We start from the raw sequence: 20624 nt of genomic DNA on the forward strand, positions 1-20624 counted from the left end.
TGAAAATAATGTGTCATTAGCCACAGCCTGCAATGATTTATCATAATTGGCTGCTTTACATCCATTTGAAATAGCTAGGCACATGAATTTTCCCTAAGGCTACATTAGTCAGCGTGAGCTCAAACTGCTAGGTTGACATTTTTTCCTCTCCAAACTCATACGTGAGTGTAAAAATTTTATGAGGCAACTTTAACAAGGCCCTTTGGGATTTGGGATTATTTGTCTTAAGTTCTTATTAAAGACAAAAAAAAAAGTTTCCTTCACTATGTTTTCCAGGTAAAGCTAAGCTCCTTTTTCAGAGGCTAGACTGTTTAGGAATAAATAAGATTTGACAGAGAGAATCGGGAATCAAGGACAGGAGGTTTTCTTCTGTGCTAAATGTATTTTGCCAAGAGAAATGTTAACTGTGACAACATATCCCAGGTTTCTAAGGCTATTTCTCTAGATTAGAAGGTTTGTAGAAGAGAAAACTGCTTTTTTCCCCCCTGCCAGGAAATAGTGAGTTCTGATAAGTGAAAAGTGATGCGCATTGAGGAAAAATTGTCCCCATTACATGCATACAACAATGGATTTGAACAAGCAACTACTACTCAAGAAAGCAATGCTGGAATCACGATAAGCTCTGAAAAGGCTATCTAACGGAGTTGCCAAAAAAGGGAAAAGCTACAAAGGAATATATTTTTCTTTCTCTGTAAGGAAAAGTTAAAAATAATACATCTGTTATCCTACTGCCGCTGTATAAAGGACTGTGTACCCACACCTTTTTGGGTTTCTATCCAGTCCTGGTCATTCTATGGTGCAGCTCTAACATTGTTCCAAACCGTGGTTAAGGAAGCTTAAGTATTTTTTGGCATAAATTTGAATTAGCAAACCATGGTTTTGGGTCATCCAGCAAACCTAGATTTGCAAGTGGGTTTGTAAACCATGACTTGGGTTAATTCATGAGACCTAGTTATAGCCTCTCTGAAGCCAGCTGCACCATAACATCAGAAGTCTTGAACAGATGGCCAGTGAAAGAAGACATGGAGCACTAAACCATGACTTGCCTTTACTTTTGGAATGTCAAGCCATTGTATGCGTCCTAAACAACGGGTACCACAAACTGGTATGGAGTTTTTATCAGAAGATATATAATCTTACTAAAGAAAAGCCTAAATGAATTAGAAATCTGTTTTAGAAACGAGATAGCTCAAAAGAGGCAGCAACTGAATTACAAAAAATAGAGACCATCTTTATGTATCTCACTTTCGTTAGTTTCATTTAAGAAAAAGCAGCTTGGGTAGGTGGGGATCAGAAGGCTGAATCACTTGTTCTATGGCTTTTCCTCTTTTCTTTGTAGCCTATTCATAGCCAAAGGTTTATTATTTATACCCAAATTTTGAGTACAACGTGGTGCATATCTCCCAAAAGTAGTGCATTTAAATAACATTTATTATTTAAATAAAAGGGGAAGGGCTGTATTTCAGTGGCAGACAACATGCTTAGCATACATAAGGCAAGGGTTCAGTTCCCATCACCTCCAGTTTTTAAAAAAGAATCCAGTAACAGGAGAGAACAATTTCTGCCAGAAACTATGCAGAGCAGTTCCTGATCCGAAAGGACAATATTGGGGTTGATGGATCTGGCATAGGTCAGTTTCCTATGATTTAAAAGAAATGACAGTTCTATAAAATCCAAATAGACTGCCCTAGACTGTGTATTCACTAAACAGATTTAACCTACCCAAATCTTAAAGCTATATAAGTATCTAGCATTACCTCATTAACATCTACTGAGGTTTATAATGGGAATATTATTAGATGACTACATGGTTTAGTTGAATATATATTCTTTGGCTGGATTTTAGGTTCTCTTATCAATATCAAACTCTACTGGTGATGTGTTGGTATCGAGCAATCAGTGTTCACTCTGGTTTTAAACTGCATTGTGTTCTCATCTCTTTCTGTGGAAGATAATGTCCCTTTAGAATGTTTCCAAGCTAATATGAAGATATTCCTCACTGGGATGTATTAGCAGTCACAGTAGAGTAAGACTGTTTATGCTTTTTGTATGCTATATAGAAGCTACTGAAATAGCAAGGAATGTATTCTGGAATTTATTGAAAATAAGTACACCAGCCTTGATTAGCATAGAAAAGTGACAATTGGGTAATAACATTAGCTGGTCCTAATAAAGGTATCTGCTGAATGCATATAAAGAGCTGTAAACTCCTGGTTCTATTTAATGTTTCATGAATAGTATTCTTATTACTGTATTATGAAGCAACATGTGACCCTAATGAGATGAAGGATGGCCTATAAATTTTGGAATCAAATGAAAACAAAAATGTCACAAGCATGATCCCATTTCCCCCAAAGCCTTATTCAGTCTGGATATGAACCAATCTATTAAAAAAAATAGAAAAAACTAATTATTTAACTAAAATTAATCTCCAGCTTTGTTAATGTATCTAAGTACTTCTTGATGGGAGCAAGCCCTTTATCTCAGTAACTCATTATGAAACTTGCATTATTTTTTTTACTTGGCAAGATGCAATCCAGGAATTCCCCAACCATTTTTGGGAGGCACATTTGGAAAACGAAAGCTGTTGTGGGCCCCACAAAATGCCCATTTCAATAAAAATAAAAATTAGTGATGTTCGGATGTACCTCTGAAGTACACCATATGAAACCTCCTGCCATAATAACAGAGATAAAAACCAGGCAACCCCCATTGTCCTACTAAACCAACAATCCTCAATTAAAAAGAGGTGCAGGCCAGATCCAACCTGTTATAGCTGCCACAGTATAGCACCTGGGAATAAGCTCTATTGAACTCAAACAGACTTCCTTCTATAGGATCCTTGTATAGGATTTCCTTGATAAGTCTTCATAGCTCCTGCTGCAGACTGTGTGAAACTTTCATTCTGCACACTTCCGACCCCCAATCACATTTTTGTTGGTTTGTTTTGTGTGCTTGCTTAACATCCAGCCAGAAAAACAGTTCTGGTGAACTGCTACTATATTGTGAGAGTTGTTTCTTTGGGGTTTTCTTCTAATAAACCAGTATGGCTACCTTACATTTTTGGTTACTAACTTGGGCAGATTTCATCTGAAAGACCATGCAACAATATTTATTATATATTATTATATAATTCATTATATAATGAAGAATTATTTAATTCTTCAAGTTGAAGGGTTCAGGTAGCAGGCAAAGAAGAAAAAGATCCATAATTCTGCACAGTTGTTAGAAATCCCTTTAGGCTACAAGCTTTTCCAGGAGAGGTGAATTTTATAAAGTCAGTATTCGCTTATTTTCAGCCATGGCTATTGTGTCGTGCTTAAGCCCACCCTCCAAAAACAAACCCACAACACATCTCCTATAATGGGATCCTATTCATCAGTGTTTTCTTACTACATCCTTTGAAAGGCAGTGCAGTGAGCTGCTATTGAAAGATACTTTTTAAAAAATCCTATATCACTCTGTAGGGAATTGTATATTTAGGGCAGGCTGCCAGACTGTAAGAAACACAAAAGAACAGGCATGGTTTAGTGACTAAACTTCAGTCAAATGCTCCCAACATATAAACTCATATAACTGCCACACTTTGAAGTATTGCTATTATTTTATAGACTTATATCCTTCCTGTCAAGGGAGGCTACCTATGCAGTAGCAAAATACAATAAAAATGCAAATGGAAAAAAGTTCCAAACATTGGCATTAAAATAACAGAAGCAGGAAAATGTGTTAAAAGACACATCCATAAAATAATTCAAATGCAGATGGAACTTAAGGATCTGCTAGAGTATCCAGTTGGCAGAAGAATGAAGTTGCTTCAGTAGCAGTTGTTGCTGTAAGTCTCTGTGGCCCCAGAAGATTATGGGGTAGAGTTGTCTCATGGCTACAGGAAGTTATGATTGCCTTTTTCTGCACATAGCAGACCCTTCACATGACAGTAGGCTGTCCATCAGCTGCTTGTTATTTTGACATTTATCACCAGGATCATGCCATTATGACAGTCTGGTGACTTGAGATTATGGCACATGCAGAAGCTGTGGACAAGGTTTGAGAAGAGTGGGTTGGTCAGTTGCCCTCTGCCTCCAAATAATCCTGAGGTATTTGCATCAGGCTATTTGCATACTAGGAATAAAATACTGCTATTTATATTGAGATGTTCTCAAAAGGACTTCATAGTCACATAACATTTCTTTAGTGACCCTACCTTAAGATATGCTAGTATATTTACGTCCACATTGCAGATCAGGGTCTGAGATAGAGAAATAGTATTTTGCTCACGGCTACTAACAGAATCAGTGGCTTAGTGGAAATTTGAACCAAGGATGGTTTTTTTCATAGCTAATGTTCTTGCCAGCAATCAGTGTGCCAACTGCTTGATGTTTTATGTTCATGTTTTCATCCATGGTTATTGAAGTACCTCACAGAAATGCAAGCAAATGCTGCTTTGAAGTCAGAAGTGTTTCATACAACTGCCACGAACTCTATGGCAGTCCTAAGCGTGGGGTGCATTGTTAAACTGTGTGTTGATTCTAGGTACTGCACAGTTGCTCAGATCTCAACCAAGTAATCCGAATGCTTTCCATTTGCTTCTCTTTGCAGTGACTGTGATTCTGAGTAATCTATATTTATTACTCATCTTTCTGCCGTCCATTAGAATATGAATTTCATGAAGCTGTGGTTGAAGTGCGATAGACTGGCCGTTGTTCAGTGAACGGAGCAATTAAAAATGAAAGAAAACCCCCTTCAAGTACTTGCAAAGCCATTTTTTTCCTGAGAGCTATTTGGGTCTCCTTTTAATGAGACGCGCTCTGACTCACTGCTGAGAATGTTGTAGATTGCATTGTGCTCTGGACCTGAATAAGTAGCTTTTTGCATTCAGTTGGTATTAATAAGCAACTGCAACCAACTTCTCTTTATGCTTTAGAAAAAAACTGCACCTCTGCATTTCCATCCCCTACAACAGAACTTTCCAAACTGTGTGCCACAAAATGTTAGTGTGTAGGTTTGTCATGTGAATGCTCCCCAAGCTCCTCCTGGGTCTGGAAAGGGGTTAGTTTAACCTTGGGTCTGCTAGTAAAACTGAATTACTGTGTCACAGTATGTTTAAAAAGTGTGCCACCAACATGTAAAGTTTAGAAAGCTCTGCCCTACAGAATCCCCATATGAAAGCTGATGGAACTTCAGATATGATATTTGCATGTTTGTAAGCAAAAGGTACTGTACAGTTATTGGAACTTTGAATTTCCAGCATAATAATTAAACAACACTTCTGATTGTTTTCCAGCCTAGTTGATTCATGGGAAAGTGATATGGGAGTACATTCTCTAACATTTCCATCCAAAACCTGCTTGGAATTGCTGCTGATATTGTCTCAGAGTAATGCTTCGCTGCCACCTTCCCTTCGCTGGATGAATTCTTTCCAGGTAAAGAAATGATGGCCTTTCCCATAATGTACCAAACATTAAGAAGAGTATAGAATCCAGACCATTGTCCAAAACCATAGGTTAACAAACCTGAATATCAAACTACAGTTTGATCCTTGTTTGGTAATCTGGTTTGTTAAATAATTATAGTTTGTGCAACCCCTAGTTTGGCTTATATGGATGAAGTAGAAAACTGGTTTGTTACAAGGGCATCTATGCAAAAACAAACAAACAAAGAAACCCAAAACTACATCCATTTACTGATTGTGAGTTTATGGAGTCATTTATCTGATTTGAGATGAATGTGTTTACTGTTCCAAGCATAGATAACGTCTTCCTATTCTATTGGGCATTAAGAAGCTACGTGGTTATAATCAATTTTGGTGCCTATATTGATATGTCTGCAAAACGGGGCCTCTTCTGGCCTTATCTGGATATAGTGTTTTCTCCTGTGACTGAGTGTGAGCCATGTCCCTGCTGCTATCTCCTGCTATATTGCTTGTTTCCAGTTAATACACAGAAAGCGGCATCTTGATGAGTCAGACCATTGATCCCCCTATCCCAGTATTGTTTATAGTGACCAGCAATGGCTCCTCAGGGTTCTGAGAGGACATTTCCACCCCTACCTGGATATGCCAAGGATTGATCCTGGATTCTTACATGTGGAAAGCAGATGATCTGCTGCTGAGTTGTAGCCTTTGCCCTTAACTGCAGTCTTCAGCTAGTTTCTTGTTTTTACTTTGTTCACAGCCCTGGGCTTTTTGTGGGGGGGGGGGAGCTGCCATATTTTGGTGATGCTGTTGAAAGTGGCTGGGATCCAAATGGTGCAACCTCTGTAAAGTTAATTCCTGAAACAGTAGACCCCCCCCCCAGTCATGCTGTTTTTTGAGGCATCCTTAAATTTCAAAAACAGCAAAACAGCTGGATCTTTTCTTTCTTTCTTAAAAAAAATTCCAAGTCACCCTCTACCACTATGTATACTAGGGAAGCAATCAGTCTCCTGAATAAACTTGTACATTAAATCCAAACCAGTACAATTGTACCTTGGAAGTCGAATGGAATCCATTCTGGAAGTCTGTTCGACTTCCAAAGCATTTGACTTCCAAATCACAGGTGCTCCTGCAGCCATTCAGAAGCTGCAGAAGCCCCGTTGGACGTTCGGCTTCCAAAAGAATGTTCGAAAACCGGAACAGTCACTTCCGGGTTTGTGATGTTTGAAAGCCAAAATGTTCGAGAACTAGGCTGTTTGAAAACCAAGGTACGACTGTATTTGCAATTCAGCCCCTACCATCCCTTCACTTAGTAGCACCTTCATTTGTCTACTCCTTGCTTCCTTTTTCCCTCAAGCTTACTTTTCCTTCCCCTTCCATTGTTCCTGGTTTTCAGACCTGATTCCTGCTATGCTACTTACTTTGTATCTTTCCTTCAGCATATCTCTTGACTCAGTGCTCTTTAGTGTCACTTTTCAAGTTCTCAGCCTGCCCCTCAAAGCCATTCACTTCCCTAAGGAAGTTGCAATCTCAAATTAGCCTTTTTGCACAGTAAAGGACTGCAGAAATATTATGATGCTTTTGTTTCCTGAGTACTTAGAATGTTCACAAACATTCTGTACCACCGAATCTGCTCAGCCAGTTGATGTCAGAGCCTTCAGTACCACAGGTTCAGGACCATAGAAATTTCTAATGAGAAAAGAAATCCAAGATACACACACACACACACACACACACACACACACACACACACCCTAGGTCATATAATCTCTAACCTTCAGTGTGGAGTATTTATTGATAAGTTTTTATGCTCCATCCTTCCTCCAGATAAGAGCACAGGGTGACTTACAAAACAACATATAATATAAACAAAAATATAAAATATTTCATTTAACAAGATTTATGTACTGTTATACCAACAAAAAAACCTCAAAACAGTTTACACCAAACAATATAATATACTCATTGAAAATACTCATAAAATCAAAGTATTAAAAGCAAGTCAACACAAAATTGTATCAAAATAAAAATACAAACTAGCCAGCGATTTTAAAACACATATGTATCTTAAAATTGCATGTTAAAATAAAACAGAATAAAACCATGCATTCATTATGAAAATAGTGTAATAATAAGCCAACATCATCAGTTTGCCTTTCTTGATCACTCTCCTTCCAACGTGGTGTTAAACATCACAAGTCGTGATCCTCAGTGTGCTCTGCCATGATTAGCCTCTTTTACTTCAGTGGATCATTGGCATGCAAAGTGCTTACCATCTTCAGTGTTTATCTTCATTCTACACATATGACTGGGTACTCTATTATACTAGTAGAGAAATACCCTTTGTGTTGATGTGGAGGTTGCATGTGTGGAGGCTGGGTTTGTCAGATCTGAGAAGACTTTTCCCAAATGCCCTCACCTTCAGGGACAAGGACGGTGGCATCTGGCAAAGGGGGCCTTCTCAGAGATGGTGATTATCTATGGAAGATTCTTCCCCAAGAAGTTAGGGTGGCACCAGCACTGGTGTCTCAGGTGCTAGGCTGAAATGTATTTATTCAACAAGTTTTTAGCAGATATTTCATTGTGTCAATGCTGGTTATTACTCTTTACACTTTACGTTTTAATCTACCTCAGTTTTCTGTTTCAGGAATAAATTATTTTTACAACCTTCTTATAAACGTTTTATTGTTCCATTTTACTATCTTACGTTGTGAGTCACATTGAAAACTGGGAAAGTAGAAAAGCAGCATATAAATTCATGAAACTATATATAGTGGTACCTCTAGATACGCATTCCTCTAGCTGCGTACCTTTCAGAATACGAACATGGCAAACCGGGAAGTATTTTTCAGTGTTTCACCATGCGTGCATGTGCAGAGGCGCTCTACGCGCTGCGCACATGTGTAGAAGCGGTGCTCCGGTTGTGAATTCCTTGGGATGCGGCCGGACTTCTGGAATGGATCCCGTTCGCAACCGGAGGTACCACTGTATCTGTGTCTTTAAAAGTAAAATCCAGTACACCACACTTAGGATTAAACACTCTGGCAACAACATGGCTTGCTATAATCTAATATATAAAGTGAAAGTTGACCTTTGGACTACATTGGCTTCATATCTGTCGCTTGACTGAGCTTATGCACATGTAAGTTGTGAGCCTTGCTAGCTTTAAAGAGTGACAAAAATAGTTTTTAGAACATGCTCTCCTCCTCTTCTCTCTCTCTCCCCACCCCCAGTTTCAGGCACCCATAAAACAAAACTATGGTCTACTTAATTCCAGCAATCCTTGTTTTACTTCGCAACCTTCAGAATTGATGTCTGGTGGATATTAAAGCAAAATACTTGCTTTTCCACAACAGCAGCGCTGAGAGAAGTGTGGTAAATGGCATAATGTATCATCATAAAGATTCAGTATCTTAAGAAGTTGTGTGGCTTGGGTTTTGTTTCTGTTACTTCCTGTGTTCCTAGAGATAAGAAGAGCCAAGATAATGTTAGCAAATCACCAGCAGAGATTGCTTGTACCTTGGAAGTGCTTCTCTCTATAATCACTTTTGTACCAGAAGCTCAGTTTTGTGCCAGAAGCTCAATTCTCTTGAACCATTACCTTACCCTGAACAGCTTATTAAATGTATATGGGGCTGGTTAATAGAACTTGTAAGTTTCTGTTCATTTTGTCTGCTTTGAACAGAATAGTGATTTATAACTTTTAAAAAATTAATAGTGGTGATGGATAGTGGTGGTATTTAGCCTGTAACTGGGAGGAAGAACTATCCAGTTGTAAAGTACCAGAATTGTTTTTGGTTTTTTTAAACCCCACTATGTGCAGAGAGTTTTGGGTGGCTAGTTTTAACAGGACTTTGCTCACTACCCTGTTTTTTCCAAATGTACTTAATATATTCAAGGAAGACAGCCAGTGGCATCAAGTTAGGTTTGGACGTGGGTCCTGTGTCACAAGTCACATCAGTTGAAAGTGATCCCATGAGTGTAGAAGCCAGCATTTCAGAAGGAAAAGAAGGGCCCTCAGTAATCAGCATTGTCATTTCTGACAGTACTGATCACCAGTTTGGTAGGGGAGAAGAAGAGTCCAGCCATCTTCTCCTATAACCACCCAAAAGGTGAACAATATTCACAGAAATAACTTGCCCTGATGGGTGGTTCAGTGGAGATTTGGGGAGATTTATTGTCTGCACAAAATACTTCAGATTGGGGCCAATGCCTCAAGCACATGCAGACAGCACTTCTGTCTTTACTAGGATTTACATTAAGGGTGCTTTGAGGTGAGTGACTAGGGATGCCAAGGCTAGCGCTAGCTTGAACTGGAGAGAAGTTCCACAAAAATGTGCTGTGACATGAGAAACTGTTTTATGAAATTTGCAGCTCTCAGAGTAAAATGTTTTAAAGGAATAATGTGCACGTTAGTAATTATCCACCACTTGCTTTAAGCAGGGCTGGATAACATATAGAAGTTGCTGAACCACAACTTTAATCCACCGTGGCTGTTGGCCATGCTGGGATTGATGGAAGTCCTAGATCAGCAACATCTGGGGAGACACAGGCTAAACAGCTCTGATCAAATTAAACAAAGTAGACACTGTAATAAAATGTATCTGATGTACAGGGATGCAATCTTATTGAACTCTGGCTTTGTTTTCATAGCTGGACAAATACTGTTGAAGATGCTTGGTATTTCAAAAGAGGGGGCATGACCTAATTGGAAAGTTACATTCAGCATATGAAAATCCTTTACTTTATCACCAGATTTGCTCAGCATCCCATTCAAATGATGATCATCTGGTGGTAGGAAAACCGAGTGGCGCTGACATTCATTCAGAGAGGAAATGTACAAAATTACCGGGGCTCGCAGCCCATTACAAGATGTGGTTGTGAAACAGAAAAGCAATTTGGATGTGATGAAGTGTACTAGAGTGGAGAAGAGAAGTTATTAAGCTTGTCTTGTATTTGCCAATTGAAGTGTGAGAGGTGTTTTTGAGTGTGTTGCGGCCTTCCCTTCAAGAGGCCTTCAGCCAAATCCATAGTAGTTGTCTGTACTCTGAAATCAAAGCCCTTCATTTCATCATATTGATACTGGTGACTGTCTCATGTTCCAATCAAGCTATCCTTTTTTAAACAAATTATCCCAATAATTGGCTGATTAGACCCAGAGACATAATGATATAAAGCATCCATGGGATTAAGTGTACTCACTATAGAGAAGAGAGAGGTCTCACCACCTTGCTAGAAGTACGTTGGCAGGTTCTGTGGGGCCAGCTTGAGTGCGGTAGCTGAGCAGGCCCCACCACAAGTGCCTTAGGCTTTCAGATGGAATAAAGGGGGAGAATTGCAGCTCCAAAGTTGCCATGGACTCTTGGTTCTTAGTAACCACTTGCCCAATCAGAAATCATTTGGAGAAGGCACTGCTGTTGCTGCATCTTGTTTTGTTAATCTGTGAAACTATTCTGTCCTACCTTTTGGTCCTCAAAAGGGCATCCCCATTCAGTAAGCTTGGAAGATCATCAATTTTGCAACAGAATTCTTAGGTTACTATGTGCAGCTGTTTTTCTTCAAATTCTAAACTTTTCAGTGTGGAGCTCAAACTGTATATTTCATACCATTCTGGAGAACTACTGTCATTTAGTGTGGACTGTACTGACCTTGATAGATAGACCTGTGGTCTGACTCGGGATACGGCAGCTTACTCTCTGCCCCACCACCTCCACATGTGCAAGTGAAAAAGCAGTATGGACAGTGGATTAGGATGTGAAAACGATCAGAGGGGAAAGGATTAATCAGCTTTTCTTGGTGTGTGTTTTTTTAAAATGCAGAAGAATAAGGAAAAACACAGAACTCTGTAACATGTAGTTTGAGTCCTAAGAATAGCTAGTATTGAAATACACGCTTTTGTTTCTTCTCATCTTCCTCTAGTTGGTTTTCCAGAGTGGCACATTGCCATTTGCAGTTCTTCTATTTGAAGGATTGTGGAGTTATCTTATCAAGGAGGTTTCTCATAATGTGACACATGGTAATACGCCAGACAGATAAAGGAATGCTGTAACTTCTGTTTTAAGTTCGCCTTTTTAAAAAAAGAAATGCTCACATCGGTTGTTGGCATTTCTCATTCCTATATGGAAAAGAGAAGCCTGGAGAAATAATATGGTCCCCTTTTCTGTTTAAATTTGTGAAATAATGTACTTTGAAAGTTTTGGTAAAGAGTCCTGCTGAACAGGCTGAAAAAACCCCTGCTGTTTCAAGTCATTTTTTTATAGCCATGGTTAGTAAATGCACTTTCAGCTGTATTTCCCCCCAGCAAAGTGGTAGCTACTGACACCTTCAATTAATTCCAGGTGTCTGCTTCTTCTTGGGTGCCCTGGGGATATATCTCATTAGGAGGTGTATATCTTATTCTAAAGAATTATAGTTAGCATCCATTTTAGAATTATCAGTTTAAGAAATATGTTTTTATCTTAGTGCTAGATCCTTTTGTAAGCATAAAAAATCATCTGTGAAGTTCATGTTTTGCAACTCTAAAAAAAGAAGTTCAGAGTCAGGCTTGATTCTCACTGCATGCCTGGCTCTTTAGACCAGTGATTCTCAACTGTGGGCCATATGGTCCTCTGGGGGTCCCCAGGAAATTCCAAGGGGGGCAAAGATGAAAATTGTGTAAATGGGGGGCCACAGCATGAGACTAAGGGGCCACAGAGGGAACCAAGAAGTGAAGAAAACAGAGAAGTGACCGAGAAAAGAAAACAGAATATCTAAAAAGTTTCCACAGCTTTGGGATAAAGCAAAATTGTTTTTCAAGGCTTTTCCTACTTCATATTCAGTAGAATCAGGTTTCAGTCATGTGAATTATTTACTCGGCCTAACGTGGAATTGCCTTAACTGAATGGACAGAGGTGGTCTTCAGTTATCCCTCACAGCAATAGAACCGGATATAAAAAAGCTTGTTTCTGGTCATCAAGCACAAGGGTCACATTGATCGAGAAATACAAAGTATAAATTTTTAGGTAATTGTATTTTTTATTAATTATAAATAAAACATGATCTGTTTACAGACAAAACATTTAAATAGCTACCTTTCTACCGGTGGGACGGTGGGGGCACGGTCAGTAAAAGGCTGAGAAACAACACTGCTTTAGACAAATGTCTGCAACATTTAATGCCATTAAAATTAAGACAGCTTTTTCTGGCTTTGCACATTTTAGGAATAGACGTGTTGTGGTTTTAACCAAAAATGCTTGATGCTTTAATTATAGAGTCACCCTTCCATTTCTCTATACTGTACTGTATTAGAACGCCCCTTGTCTTCAACTGTCTACTCTGTTATCTTGGGCCTCAGGACTGTGCTGGTCTTGTCATTTGATTTCCTTTTAAACTGGAAATTACAGAGTTTGGACTTGGGGCCCTTATGAATGCCAGACATGTGAGCTGTAGCTTCTTCCTGGAACTCCTGCCTGGAACACCACAGCAGACTGTGATTGTTCCCATTTCTCACTTTTAGGTACTCCAGGGGGCAGTAGGTGGTCGCATGAAGTTTATTGTTAACAGCCTTTGAGTAAAGGCATTAAACTTCCAGACTTCTCAAGACTGGCTAGTGAAGACTAGCCTCTGATGGCTTTCTTAAAAAGAAATAAAAATGAATTAGGAACTATAGTAGCTGGTTAGAGCAGGTTCTTTTTCATCTTTCCTTTTGATTATACTTCAAACAGTGTTAGTGATTTAAAGCCTTCAGATGCTATGAAAAGGAATGAGATGCTTATAGTTCAGTTCTTGATTACACTGTGAAGTTATTATGATGGTGCAATATTTTATGCTTGGCTAAGTATAGATTTTGAATAAAAGAATTTAATTACACTGAATAAATACTGGAGAAAGTTCTCCAGTTACATTTCATTAATGGTTCATGCTTCTAGCAATGAACTAATTTAATTTCATTCCTGCTGTTAAAGGTCTGTGTGTGTGTGTGTATCCCAATGTTTTTATTGAAAATGTAAATCTGTTAGAACATAAATGCAAACGAAATGATACATATCTAACTACTTGTACATACTTTATGCTTTGCGCTTCTTGGTGCTGTTGGATGTAATAGTGTATAGCAAACTTCTAATTGCATTTCTATCAACTGTAAATGCATAAATTTGTTATATAATTTACCCACCAATATTTACAATTCTCTCAATAGTTATTGAGCTTCTACTTAGGTTACTTCTAATTGCCCTAAAGGCTGACCCATGATATACCGTAATTAGTGAGTTTTTCCTCTCCCTTAATTAGTTATCTTCTTGTATTAACTAAATTCTTTAGAGGTTCTAACTAAATAGGAAGAAATTGTATTTTACAATCCCACTGATGTCAAGTCTACAGCAGGGGAGGAGAAAATCAACATTTATTCTCTATCTGAACTTAGTATTTATTTGTAAAAACAAATTGCATGGAAATATTTCCATGTAAACATGCTGTTGTTACACAGACACCCAGCCTGCTTCAGTTTTGTATGGGGAGGGGAAGTAAAAAAGGGTTCTGGTATCATTTCCACTGAGTCTGCATTGCATGATCCTTTGTGTTTTCCAGTTCCCTGCATAGTGCATATTGTGAGAGTGAAAATACAGTGGTACCTCGTGTTGCGTAACCTCCAGCTTACGGAATCTTTGGGTTATGGCCGTGGCAAACCTGGAAGTGGATTTGCCGCTCGCGTGTGCATGCACATAAGCGGTCCTCTGATTACAAAATTTTCCGGATGCAGCCGGGGCTCCAGAACGGATCCCATTTGTAACCTGAGGCACCACTGTAGTAGATTGGAAGAAGCTATACATGAAGGTGCTTGCAGCCTATTTTTTCTTTCCCCTCCTCTTCTGCGAGAGAAATTGGGGCTATATGAGAAGAAAAAGGAAAGAGTAGATTGCCATGATGGTAGAATGGACTACTGCTGGATTAAACCCTGTGGAGGCCTCTAGGCAGTTGAAATCTCAGGGCTCGCCTCACAAATTATATAATATTATTTTGATCAGTTGTCATGAGGTCCCTAAAAAGTGTGAGGCCCATAGGCTGGTGCCTACTCTGCCTATTTGGTAACCTGGCACTGGAATGGACTATACTATTTTATACTGAAGAACCTCCTGCCCACAGGCCAAATGTAGCCCACCAGAAACTTTCTAGGCCACACTCCTCACCATCTGTTCCCTAGCTGTTGGGCCAGTGATGGAGCAAAGCCTATCTACTTTGTACTGGCCACTAAGAATGTGAAACCACAGCCAGTATGGAAGTAGATCAAGTTCATGAAGCAGGAACAAAGCACTCTGCTTCTCCAACTCAATCCGCTGTTGCTTCCATGCTGTGAGAAAAGGGAGTCTTATATGTAGTGTAGAAGTAAAGTGTGGTAAAATGTGTGCTGAGATGCAGTCTGGTATTTGTGTGTGTCTCTCCAACCCGGCATATAGATTGTGTGGGTGAATCCTATAACAGGTGGTGAGAGCAGTGTTGTTTGTATGGTGGTTGTGGGAGAAATGGGATCAGAAAAGTATTTAAAAACCAACACACGATGTCTTGCTTTAATAAATGAGAACAATTTATCCCTAAAAGCTGCTCTTCCCCCCTAGTTTTTTTGGAAATATTTTGTGTGACCTACTTGAGCAAACATGAAAAATGGTTTTTCTATCCTTTTGTGACAGGGCAAGCTTAAGGATGAGTTCCAAAGTCTCTTGGCGTAGGTAGCTCTAATAGAATGAGTATTAATTAATCTTTGACTGCTAATGCCTCACCTCTTCAGCATCTATATTTGTCTTCCCAACTCTTGCTAATTATAGGTAGTTTTTAAAGGGCAGCATTTCCCAAGGCTAATGCAGGATAAGTTCAAGAGGTCTTTTCAGTTTTACACACTAGAAGCACAGAAACTTACACATTTCTTGCCATAAGAGTTTCAAGAGTGATCGCCATAAAACAACAAGCAACTAAATTACATCCATGGTGTGAACAATACCAACATTCAGACATCTAGGTGTATAAAAAAGTATTAACCTGATGCTGAAAATATGTGAGACTTGAAGTCAGGTGCGCTTCACTGGGGAGAGTGTTCTGAAAGCACAGTGCTAATGCAGAAAAAGCCCTTATTGAAGAATCTGTATATTTTAGATTTGGAAGGTCATGATAATATTTTTTGGCTGGCATGCTTATTTGTGGTATGAAAAGGCAAAAGTAAATAAAGGTTTCACAAACCATATAATTGGGAAAAAATTGTATAGAATATGGGATAAATATAAAAACTTATTGGAGACTAAAACACCACTTTGGTTTTTGCCTTTGGAAGCCATAGCGGTGAAAAAGAAAAATACGACGGAAAGTTGAACGACTTATAAAAATTTGCTAAGAGAGGAGGGTGGAGAATTTAGATTAAAAGAGTTTAAGTATTTATCGGGGATGTTAACAACATGGTTACAATAGCATCATTTGAATGAAGTATTTAAAAAGGATACGAAGTGGATGTTTGAGGAACAACTATCACAACTAGAGAGAGACCTGTTAAACTGTAATTGAAGTGATATCTAAAATGTATAAGATGTTATTGGAATGGGAGACAAAGGACGAACAAGTGAAATAGTCAGTGATACATTGGGCAATAGATATTGGTCATAACATAGAAATGGAAGCATAGGAACAATTTTGGAATATGGATATACAATTTACAGCATGTTATGGTTTAAGAGAAAAATATATGAAAATGTTATATAGATGATACCCAACACCTAGTAGATTAGCAAAAATGTATTAATCAAAATCGCATAAGTGTTGGAAATGTAAAGAGAAAGGATGTATCTTTTCCATATGTGGTGATCTTGCAATAAGGTTAAAGCTTACTGGGAAATGATATATAATGAATTGAAAAAGATGCTTAAGATTCATAAAAAAACCCAGAAGCTTTTATCTTAGGAATTATGGAATCAGAACTACCTAAATAGAAATTTATTTATGTATGTGCCCTAACTGCAAAAATGTTACTTGCCCAAAAATGGAAGGAAGAAGAGGTCCCAGTGAGATAATAATGGTTACTGAAACTAATGGAGTATGCAGAAATGGCAAAACGTACCAGAAGAATAAAAAATAAAGATAATAAACTTTTTAGAAAGGAATAGAAATGGTTTATTGAGTATTTACAAATAAACTGTAAGCAGATCAAGATATTGGCAGGATTGTTATATATTTTTGAAACTGCAGGTTTTTATATGATATATGAGAATAGATGAATAAAAGAATAAGACAATTTAGAGTATGAAGGAGAGGACAAAAATAAATGTAAAGAACTGAAGAAAGGGAAGGGAGTCAAAGTCAGGTATGTTAAAATTATCATTGAATAATTGTAATGTATATAAATGAAAATTATAAATTATATAAAAAAAGAAAAGGTCCTTGTACAGCCTCTTTCTGCACCTCCCACAGAGAGCATAATTAAATAAGAGCATTTGAAGATGACCTGAGGGTCTGGGTAGGTTCATATGGGCAAAGAAACTCAATTAGTCAATGGGGTCCTGAGCCACATAAAGCTTTATAAGGATAAAGCTAGCACCTTGAATTTGACCTGCAAAGTTGGTTGCTGCTAGTTTGTTGATTCCATGTCACAAGCACTCCAGGGGACAGATTGATGCCTTCTGGGGAATAGTTAGTGCAGGTGACTAACCAGTCCTGATGTGGAAAGAGAGCATGGTCAATCCCCAAGGCTGGAGGGAATTATGGTTCAACAACACCTGGAGGGCCAGAGTTTGCCCACCCCTGACTTGATGCTTTCTGCTGCTGTTCCATGACAGCCAATCCTGTTGGATCACTACGGCAGAAGCCAAAGTACTACCTTTTGCTTCTGTTGAAAGGCGGAACTGTTCTGTTTCTAGGGCAACCAAAACAGAAGGCAGCAGCAGAATGAAAAGCTGGCGAGCTGGTAACTGGGGGAGACCCAATGGAGTATTAGTTAATTTTGTCTTTCCAATCTGTTTAAGTGTGCTTGCGCTCTCTCTCTCTCTCTCTCTCTCTCTCTCTCTCTCTCTCTCTCTCTCACACACACACACACACACACACACACACACACTGAGGCATTATCTTTCCTTTTTGTGTGTGCGCTGTGGTTTAAATTGCTTCATATGGAACATATGTGCCGCTATGTTTGCTTCATTAGCTGAGGCATGCAGATATTTGTGGTAATTGCCTTACTGCAAAAGGCAATATGGAATTTTTGTTGGCGTCTCTCTCTCTCTCTCTCTCTCTCTCTCTCTCTCTCTCTCTCTCTCTCTCTTTCAGTTATTCTAGATCACTGGCAGTGTTATTAGAAGCAACCCCAGTGGCCAGACTTAGACATGGTTGTACCTTTGGTGAAAAGTCCTAGTGACACTCTCACACTGTTTCTCTATTTGTTTGTTTTCATCAGTGGCGTAGCGTGGGGGGTGCCAGGGGTGCCGGCCGCACCGGGCGCAACATGGGCGGGGGGCGCACTCGCACTAGCAGCTCTCTGCCCCTACTAAAATCCACGCGTTAGGGAGCCCGCGCTCGCTCGGCTTGGCGAGGAGGTCGCGGAAGGGGGAGAGCGAAGCCTTCTGTTGCGGGCAAAAAAAGGAGAGGAAGCCGGGCGGGCGGGCGGGCTGGCTGGCTGGCGGGGGTCTGGCTGCGCCTGCTGCTGCCGTTGCCGCTGCTGCCGTGCTTTGACAGCTTGGCGAAGCGGAGGGAGAGGAGCTTTATGGTAATTTGAGCCGAGCCGAGCAGGGAGTCTGGCGAGGGGGCGGGAAGAGACTTTTCCCCCTTTTTCCCACCTCGCCTGGTCAAAAAGGAGAGCGGAGTCTCCTCAGGGCGGCCTCAAGCAGGGCAGGGCAAGGCAAGCAGAGCGAGGAGGAGAGAGAGGGGAAGGGGGGGGGAAGCAGCCAGGAAACGCCGCGGTGTGGAGGGGGAATCAATTAAGGAGAGAAAGCGAAAAGCCTTGGAGAAAGGGAAAAAAGGAAAGAAAAGAGGCAGCTCCGGCAGAGCGCGGGGGAAAGAGAAGCCTCGCTGCTGCTGCTTGGGAGAGTAAATTACTGTACTTGCCTTGCCCCGGGTTAGGGGGCGCAAATTACTTGCCTTGCCCCGGGTGCTGATAACCCACGCTACGCCGCTGGTTTTCATGGTACACAAATGAAAAGTGGCAGCAGGAAAATTATGCCCCCTCTCTAACCCGGCTACATGGCATTGCTTTGTGGTAAGGCCAGAAATGGATAGGCTTGTATACAATCCCTTATAGGTCTTTGTCACTCATAATCTGACAACAACACAGGATGAACTGTTTATGACTGCAAGGGATAAATATATACACATGCTCAGAATAAACTGGAGTTTTTACATGGCCATTAAATGCCTGTTTTTAATAAATCGATTGCCCCCCACAATTTAAAAGCTTTAAGCAAGTCGTGCTTTTGTTAATGCACACAGGTTCAGTTTCAAGCCAAATATTGCAGTTCTCTTAGTGCTGTTTTCATGTCCAGGACTATCCAGTATTCCTTTCCATCAATAATACACCTTTTTGACACCTGGAGAAATAAATTATTGCACAGTCTATTCAGACAGGACAAAACAGTAGGTGAATATGGAAATCCTGTCACTAGTGAATTGCACATTGAAAACTTAGGATTCCTGCTCCGTGTTTGCAGTCATGAGATTGTTGTCTTTCACATGATGGTGTATGTTCATTCCACAGTATGGGAAGTGATGGAGACAGGATGTTTTGGTATTACTGTATTCCGTGAAGTGGGATTATTGTCCTTTGTTTTCCTTCTTTGCTGTCTGATGAGAAAGAGGAAGGAGCAAAGTCAGAATGCTCCGAGTGTATTGTATGTAAATAAAAGTAGATTAGACAAAATGCTGTGCTACTGAGTTCTGTTATGCAAACTGCAAACACTCTGCGGATCCCTAAGTGTGCTAATGCTTCTTGGTATCAGTCGCTGTGATGTTCAGGTCGAAGAAAGCTTTTGAAGCTCCCGAACGACCAGGAGGGAGAGAACATGCCAGTCGGGCATGTGTCTCTGCCAGGGTCCTACACAAGAGTAGGACACTCCTAACATCGTAGTTAGATGATAACCATATTTGGATATTATTTGGGTGCTTATTCAAAATACCATAGTTCCTCACCCTGCAGAATTTCTGTTATTTTTTAGTTTGCTTATTCTATTGTTCTTAGGTCTCTTAACTGATTGTATCAGAAATTGCATGCCTCTTTGGGAAAATACCGCATTTTGACAAAATATATTAAAATGTAAAATTTTGTTTTATTAAAGAAACAAAATTTTAAAATGTATCTAAGAGTCAGACCATGGGACAGAAAGGCAGGGAAAGCCCCCCCCCCCACATCTCTGCTTTAAAGTAATAGTGTCCACCTTAAGAATTCAGTAACATATTTTTGAAAGGCTTCCTGTCACCCTATTTAAGAATTAAAGTCAGCAGCAATGTGTGTTTTGTCTTTGCTTTCCTTCTGGCCATGTCTTGGCATGCTTATGTTGGTATTAGCAAAAGAGGCAGTTTAAAGTAAACACGTGCAACTATTGATCTTCAAAGGAAAACTATTCTCCATTTTGCCTTTTACCTCATAGCAGCTGCCTAGGGTAGTAAAAGTGAGGGTGTCTTAATCCATAGACTTAACTTTGAAAAATAAAAATAAATGTTGTATGATGTGGTCTTACGCTGAATTGGTTTACTGATACCACCCAGCCTAGTTCTGCTGACTTTGATCAGCAACAGCAGCTCTCTGAAGTTCTGAGGGAGAGGTCTGTCCCAGCCCTCCTGCTGTAACTAGAGTACATGCTAGGGGATCCCTAGCTGGCGGGAGTTGTAGTCTAGCAACATCTAAAGGGTCACCGGTTCTGTTCCCTGGTCTACCTTATTGGTTAGTTAAGGTGCAGTTCAGTTAAAATTGCTTTCTTAATGGCAGACAGTATGAAATTTAAAGTGGGGTGCATCATATGCATTTCCTAATGATCCTACCTGGCCCTTGACATCAGCCCCAGTAGGATCAGACAGGAGTGGATCAAGGGCAATACTTTATTTAGTGGTGGAACTCCTTTACTGGCAAGCTCCATCATCATGCCTCCTCCTTGGCTACTTTTCAAAGGGCACTGAATACTTTCCTCTTTCACAAGGCCTCTTATGAAGAAATTCTGATTTCTGCACGTGTGATTTTTGTACTGTGTTTTAATATTTGATTTTTCACTGTATGATTGCTGTG

The 20624-nt window shown here is 39.7% G+C and overlaps 1 protein-coding gene and 1 long non-coding RNA gene across 4 annotated transcripts in view; one reads left to right on the forward strand and one right to left on the reverse strand.

Moving 5' to 3' along the window:
* The window catches only part of UBE3D (ubiquitin protein ligase E3D), a 48118-nt gene that overhangs the window by 21694 nt on the left and 5800 nt on the right, over nt 1-20624 (forward strand). The window contains exon 9 of one of the 2 annotated variants that reach the window (XM_081904916.1): nt 5282-5420. The exons of the other annotated variant lie outside the window; for it this stretch is intronic. Coding sequence (XP_081761042.1) covers nt 5282-5420 — 139 coding nt within the window. The remainder of the gene's footprint in view (nt 1-5281; nt 5421-20624) is intronic. 2 annotated transcript variants of the gene reach the window in all.
* Nucleotides 1-20624, reverse strand: part of LOC309366387 — a 58687-nt gene that overhangs the window by 6538 nt on the left and 31525 nt on the right. Inside the window, exons 5-6 of one of the 2 annotated variants that reach the window (XR_014166674.1) lie at nt 15030-15115; nt 8754-8871 (exon numbers count right to left, since the gene is read on the reverse strand). This is a non-coding gene — a long non-coding RNA (uncharacterized lncRNA). The remainder of the gene's footprint in view (nt 1-8753; nt 8872-15029; nt 15116-20624) is intronic. The other variant, XR_014166673.1, reaches the window with a different exon arrangement.

Source organism: Podarcis melisellensis, assembly GCF_964234715.1.
Source record: "Podarcis melisellensis genome assembly, chromosome: 3".
NCBI lineage: Eukaryota > Metazoa > Chordata > Lepidosauria > Squamata > Lacertidae > Podarcis > Podarcis melisellensis.